The sequence below is a fragment of the Equus asinus genome, chromosome 8, assembly GCF_041296235.1.
Source record: "Equus asinus isolate D_3611 breed Donkey chromosome 8, EquAss-T2T_v2, whole genome shotgun sequence".
In the NCBI taxonomy this organism is placed as follows: Eukaryota; Metazoa; Chordata; class Mammalia; order Perissodactyla; family Equidae; genus Equus; species Equus asinus.
In genome coordinates this window covers 79,528,542-79,535,124 of record NC_091797.1, presented here as the reverse complement: position 1 = coordinate 79,535,124, position 6,583 = coordinate 79,528,542, and the positions used below count along the sequence as shown (strand labels likewise).

The 6,583-nt window shown below is 56.3% G+C and overlaps 1 protein-coding gene across 1 annotated transcript; it reads right to left on the bottom strand.

Moving 5' to 3' along the window:
* Nucleotides 1–268: 268 nt before the first annotated feature.
* Nucleotides 269–6,514, bottom strand: RITA1 (RBPJ interacting and tubulin associated 1). Its single transcript, XM_014858632.3, has 4 exons — nucleotides 6,264–6,514; nucleotides 5,953–6,094; nucleotides 5,179–5,532; nucleotides 269–2,568 (listed from the first exon to the last, which is right to left on the bottom strand). Exons 3-4 carry the CDS (start codon nucleotides 5,466–5,468, stop codon nucleotides 2,061–2,063), a joined length of 798 nt encoding a protein of 265 aa, XP_014714118.1. The 5' UTR covers nucleotides 5,469–5,532; nucleotides 5,953–6,094; nucleotides 6,264–6,514; the 3' UTR covers nucleotides 269–2,060.
* Between the last annotated feature and the right edge of the window lie 69 nt (nucleotides 6,515–6,583).

Below are 6,583 nucleotides of genomic sequence, written 5' to 3'. Positions count from 1 at the left end.
TCCCTTTAGCCTCGGTAGGAAGTTGGACCGGGCTGCAGCCACCCTTGGTCCCAGACCTGAAGCTGCCATGCCCGCGGTGGACACGTCACCCGTCAGGGCGGGGGCGTGTGGGTCACGGCTGCACGCAGGGGTTCGGGGTGGGCGAGAACTCCAGGAGGAACAGGGCTGCAGGCTGCCCACAGCCCCTGCTCTGGGACTATCAGTTTGTCCCCAGCTTCTCCCCGATGCAGTGCCGTGAAAGCTCAGGAGGCCTGAGGTCACACACCAGCAGCCTCCCATTCGCTTTATTTGGAGCTCAGGTGGTTGAACAACATATTTTTTAAATTCATTGCTGGCATTTAAAAAATCAGGGGCTATCAGACACAAATCCGGCTTTCTGCCTTTTCTGGAAAAGTCTCAGCATCCAGATACGCCGGGCCTGAGCGTCCTCTAGAGCTGAGCAGCAGCTCCCCTGGGATGGCAGAGAGGGGGGTTGCCCCAGTCCCCACCACTCCCAACTGTCTTCCAGGCACCACGGCCTCATGTCAGCTGCCCTTCATCATCACACTTGGACCGCTGCTTCTCTTTACTATAGTCAGGAGGCAAGAGAGGTATTTCTGGCCCACGTCTGTCAACATACGGGGAGGGGAGAGAGGCAAATGAGAGCTGGATGTTTCAAACGCAACTGAGGAGGGAGAGAAGTAGTCCTTTGTGAGTTCCAGGAAGTTTAAACATCCTGCATGTTTAAAATGCAAAACGTGTTTGCGCCAAGAGTGCAGAGGCTCACTGCCCTCGCGGCCTGCCTGACGGGGGTGGGTGTCTGCACGCGCATGCCTGATCCCTCCCAGACCGTCCCCCATGACTGTCCTCTTCCCTTCCCAGGACCGAAGTGCACAACCAATGACGTGGCTTCCAACCGGGCTCCCTGGAATCCCGGTGCCTCCTGGAGGCACATCAGGGACCACGGGGACACAGAGAGGCCCAAAGCCAGACCTGACCCAAAGCCACGGGCACGCTGGGGTTCCGGGTGCAGCTCCAGCTGGACAAAGGCTTTGCTGCGTCTCCTAGGCGCCCGAGCCCGGGTGGTCCTGGTGACGGGGGCAGAGCAGGGGAGGAAGGCCCGCCGCCCACCCAGCCCCCGGCCGCCCAAGGGCTCCCACGTACATGTGGAACTCTCTGGTCTTGGACCTCTCCACTTGGCAAAGTCCTCATCACTGTGTTTTTTTTTTGAAAAGGTGGGAAATGTGTATATACATACATATCTATCTGGTTTCCAAACAAAACAAAACAGGAAGCCCCAGCCCACACTCTGAGCTTGGGAGGAACTCACTGACCCGCTAGTCAGTGGGACTGGCCAGAACCCGAGGGGAGAAGCCCAGTGCTGCCTGAGGCCTGTGTTCCTGAACTCCAGTCGCCCCCTCGCCACTGTCATGATTTCTGCCACTTCCTGGTTACATCATTTAACTTTGGTATTTAAATTAACTCAGGCCTAACACTGGCCTTTACCCTAAGGAAAAAGAGATTAGTAAAGGTCATGGCTTCAAGCAGCTACTCATGAATTTAATATACGAAAATAAATACATTAACTATTAAAAGGAAAACACGTCCACCCACACATCACCCAGATCCTTGTGTCCCCGTGGTCCACATGCTGGGCCTGGGAAAACCCCTGCGGCCGCCAGACTCAGCTGGACCCTGGTCCTGGGCAGGAAGCTTGGCTGGGAGGGAGGTAGGACAGCCTCCAGGCTGGCGATCACAGCATCAGCCACACTTGGCGGCAAGATGACGTTGTGGGGGTGATGGGGGAGGTGGACAGCCCCTTTGGGGGCGGCCCTGGGTTGGCACTGATACGGCGTGTGGTTGTGGCGTTTAAGGGGTGGCCCTCAAGTCCACACAGGGGTCGGGGGGCAAGGAGCAACTAGAGATTGTCTGCCCACTCTTGCTGACAGCCCCGTGTTTCTCCAATGCCTGGCGCTTACCTAGCACACTGGCTTCCCCAGAGGCCCCCGCCAGGGCCATCCTCTGAAACCCTGCCCCTCGCTGTGACCCCGTGGGCAAACCTGATAAAGGGACCAAGACACTCACTTCCAGGGGGGCTTTGGCTTCTGAGCGACCCCACCTCGTCGGGGGGCAGCTGGCACTGAAACACTGACCGAATGAGCCCTGGGAGTCACCAGGGGGCTCCGGAAGGTCACCCCCGACGGGGAAGGCCTGGGATCCCGAGGCCCATTTGCATGGGGGGCACCGGCGGATGGGCGACCAGTGCTGGGGACATTCAGGTGGGTGAGAGAATGGGCAAGCTCCCGCCTCAGAGGGCGTGGAGGGTCCAACCCATCCAAGGACAACTTCTGGGAGTCTGCCGCCACCCTGGGCCCGGCCTTGGAGGGACCAGCTGGGGGAACAGCTCGCAGTGGGGTCTCCCTGGGGCGGGGCGAGTGGCTGCCCCTAGGGGTGGCTGGGGGTGTCCAGAAGAGGGCGTGAACTTTTGCAGCATGCCCCTTCGCCGTCCACGGGGCCTCCCGGCTGGTGCTCTCAGGTCGGGAGCCAAACAGCGACTCATCGCAGTAAGAAGGAGTGTGGCCGATCAGTCTGGCAGAGGAAGAGAAACGCAGTGAGCCGAAGGAAGGAACAGACCCTAAAACCCTTCCTCCCTCCACCCCCTGCCAGGCACCTGCAGCAGCAGAGAGGGCTGCCTGTAGATCCCAGAAGTCCCTGCTCCCAGCCTGGCACCCCGTGAGGACACCCCCTCTCAGGTGCCACCACCCCCATCTCAGTCGTCCTTCCCCTGCCAAGCACCCAGTCCCCCCGCATCCTGACCCCCATGCCCTGGCATGTGCCACAGGCCTGGCCAATTTGCATATTCCATCCTCCTAGCCACACCGATTGGCTCAGGAATGGCCACATGACCCATTCTGTCCAATGAGCATCTGCCTTAGGACCTTCGCTGAAACCACTAGGAAAGAAAAGTTTTTCTGCCAGTTGCCTTGATAAACGGGCAGGACATAAGGGCAAAGCGGCTGCTGGCCGCCTCGCCTGGAGTGTGGGGGAAAGCTGCACTAACAGGGAGACGGAATCCCAACGACAGTTTGAGCCCATCACATGAGCCCCAGATGTCCTTTTCCTGCTGAAGCCAATTTGGGTAAGTTTCCAGTCATTTGCAACCAGGAGTCATGCTTAACATAACCTTAATCTTGAAGGCCTTCCCTTTTTCTTGTAACCCCCTTTTCCTTTTTCCCAGCGGCATCGTCAGCGGAACCCTCTGCGGTCGGTGGCCCTCCCGACTGTATCTGAAATTGCACAGCACCGATTCCGGCGGGCAGAGGATGCTCAGTTTCCACTGCTGTTAAAAGCCGGCCTGGCCTCGCGACCAGAGAAGCTTCATCAAATTGTGACTGTTTACTGAGAGCTCTTCACGGGCAGGCCCAGGACTTGGCACGTCACCTGCGTGATCTCATTATTTCTCATAACACCCACAGGAGGGAGATGTGACAATCCCATTTCACAGACAAGAAGACTGAGGTACAGGTAGGAGAAGGCCCCACAGCAAGAAGGCAGTAGAGACAGGATTCAAATCCAGCCCGGCTCAAGGATCCGAGCTCTCAACCAGTAAATCAGACGTATGTGCCCTCAAGGCCTCGAACCTTTAATCAGATTTATTCAGCAGTTCCTTTTTTATTAATCCCACAAATATTCATGGCATACCTCTGAGCAGTCAGGCCCATGGTTTCTGGCCAGGACTAAAAGGGCTTCCATCCCCAAACTGTACATCTTTGAAAAGGCAACCTTTTGCCACTTGGTTTAACTGCTTAAACCATATCCAGTTGATGCCTGTGTCTGTCTAGCACCCAAGTTTTTGTCCAATAACACGTCTACCTCTTCTCTATTCCCTAACTTGACACCCTCCACTTGTCAGCATGCATAGCAAAATTCCATCCTCCAGGTGACCATGGGGTTGACTGTCACCTCCCTTGTCATAGACACCATACTTCTGTTAATGTGGCCTACATTTACATCAGCGTTTCCAGCTGTGTTGCAGGCGTCACTGCTGCTAGTGTCAACGTGTCCCTGCCTTGGGGCCAGGGAAACTGTTAGGCGCATGGCCCTCAACCTGACATGATACTAATGCAGTCTTGCTTCTATCTTGTTGAATTTTACGTCCTTTAATAGGCACTGTTCCCATTCCCATTGCTGTTGTCTAAGGTACGTCCCTCCTGGCTCAGAATGGTTCCTAAATTTGACTGGTCAGTTATTACGGATTGAATTGTGTCCTCCCAAAATTCATGCTGAACTTTAAAGAGGTAATCAAGGTTAAATGAGGTCACAAGGGTGGGGCCCTAACCCAATAGGACTGCTGTGTTTATAGGAAGAGGGGGAGACCCCAGGAGTGCACAGGCGCACAGAGAAAAGGCCAAGTGAGGACACAGCGAGAAGGCCGCCCTCTGCAGGCCAAGGAAAGGCCGCAGGAGAAACCAACCCTGCTGGCACCTTGATCTTGGAGTTCCAGCCTCCAGAACTGGGAGATTTCTTGTGCACGCCCCCCAGGCTATGGGGTTCTGTTATGGAGCCCGAATTGACTAACACAGCAGTCTTCCCTGTCATTGTCCAAACCACTGACAACAATAAATGCGATAGGGCCGTGTGGCCCACCGCTAGACACCTCCCTCCAGGCTGACATTAATCTGAAATAACCCAAATAATATCATTCTAATCTAATTAACTGACAACAATAACTATTAGCATCAGCTCCCATTTTTTTAACTTGTTTGTGAAAATGTAACAAGACCCACTTTCAAAACGACTTGCTGAAATCTGCAACCACCACATCCATGTCATTTCATGGATCGACCACATTAGTAATCTTATGCAAATTGCTCCATGATCTTGGGCAAATCATCCGATCCCTCTGGGTCTCAGATGCCCCGCCTCTGACATTTGGGGATGGGTGTTCCACCATCACACTGTCACTACCATTTATTGAGAGCTTCCTAAATGTCCAGCACTGTACACAGCTCATCTTATTTAATCCTCTCAATAATCCCACTAGGTAGGGATCATTGGTCCCATTTTCCACATGAGGAAACTGCAGCTCAGAGAGGTCAAGGTGCTTGCCCAAGGTCACACAGCATGTGAACAGCAGGGCTGTAATAGGAACCCAGGCGGCTACACGGAGTACAGAAGTGCATCTCCCCACTCTGTTACCTGTATTTGTTCTTCCTCCTCGGTGTAAGGGTCGGGGTGCTGCCCCTGGAGGAGGCGGTCTCACAGCTCCCGTTGGCCGCCGAGGCCCGTGATATCCCTGTGCCCACTCCTCGGGTTCTGTCGGCCTTCTCCACCCAGGGTGGGTCAAAGTCTGGTGGGGCGGGCCGGGTGCCCGCAGGGCTGCCAAACAGAGTCTCGTCCACATATGATGGCCTGGCCTTGACCCGGCAGCGGTGCCTAAGGTGGAGTGTCTGCATCCCACTGACGGCCAGCTCCACAGGGGTCTTCATGCTGCTTGGGGTCCCAGGTGACAGCGGATGTGCCCTGCCCGCCAGGCCCTGCCTCCAGGGCTCCCTGGGAAAGGGGGTGAGGGTGGCACCCTCCGTCATCGGCAGTGCCAGCAGAGGAAGACTGGCAGTCTCAAGTCCCCAACCCAAGGGCAAAAGGGTCAGGCTCTCCCTCAGCCAGTCCTCCTCAAAGGGGCGCTGCCAACCCCAGGGGACATTTCAGAAATTGGTTCAACTGTTTTTCAGTTGTCACAATAATGGAGGGGGTGCTAGTGGCAAATATTTAATGAGTAAGCACACACTCCTAGCATACGCGTGTGCCCAATAAATATTTATAGAATGGTAGGGGGTGAAGGACAGACGGGGCCTGTGTCCATTCTGGCACCAACTAGAAAATAAACTACGGGGAGGGAGAGACAGGTAGGTCTCTACGTCCCGGCTACGTGTACGGGGCGGGGATAATAACCGGTATTCACGCCGGGCCCACCTCGAGCGAAGAGCTTCATAAGCATTGTCCCCTTCAGTCCCCTCGACAGTCCTATGGAGTAGCTTAGATTATGTCCATTCTACAGATGACAAAACTCAGGCTTCAAAAAGCGAAGTCACCGGTGTAGGTCACACCTACAGAGCTAAACAATGGAAGCGGAATTTGAACCCGAGAAGAATCCAGAGTTTGTGCATTTAACCATTCTGCTATGGGGGGATCACGCCCCTCCCCGCCCCAGCTACCCAATATTCCCCATCCCCAAGACAGAGCCCCGGCTGATGTCCACGGACGCCGCGTTCTTATTTTCCTACCTGAGCATTTGGGCTCCAGGACGTAGGATGCAAAATTCGGCGCCCCCTCCCCACCGGGTCCGGACTCCTCCGCGGGGGCGCGCGGTGCACCCGAGATCCCAGGTTCTCTGCAGCCCAGACGCCCCGGAGCCCAGGACCCTCGGCAGCTCCAGCCGCCCCGGCCCCGGGCCCAGCTCGCGGACACCTCCCCGGGGCAGCCCGGCCCTAGCGACGTGCGCTCGGCGCGCGCGTCCAACACAACCGGCGGAGGCGGGGCGGCGCGGCCCGAACCATTCGCGCCGACGGGGGGGGCGTGGCGCCCCGTTCCGGAAGCCCCGGGG

Coding starts and splice junctions, on each gene's coding strand:
- RITA1 (XM_014858632.3), bottom strand. CDS start 5,468: ATGAAGACCCCTGTGGAGCTGGCCGTCAGTGGGATGCAGACACTCCAC. Junction 2,569..5,178: donor AGGAGGAAGAACAAATACAG/GTAACAGAGTGG, acceptor TTCCTCTGCCAG/ACTGATCGGCCACACTCCTT.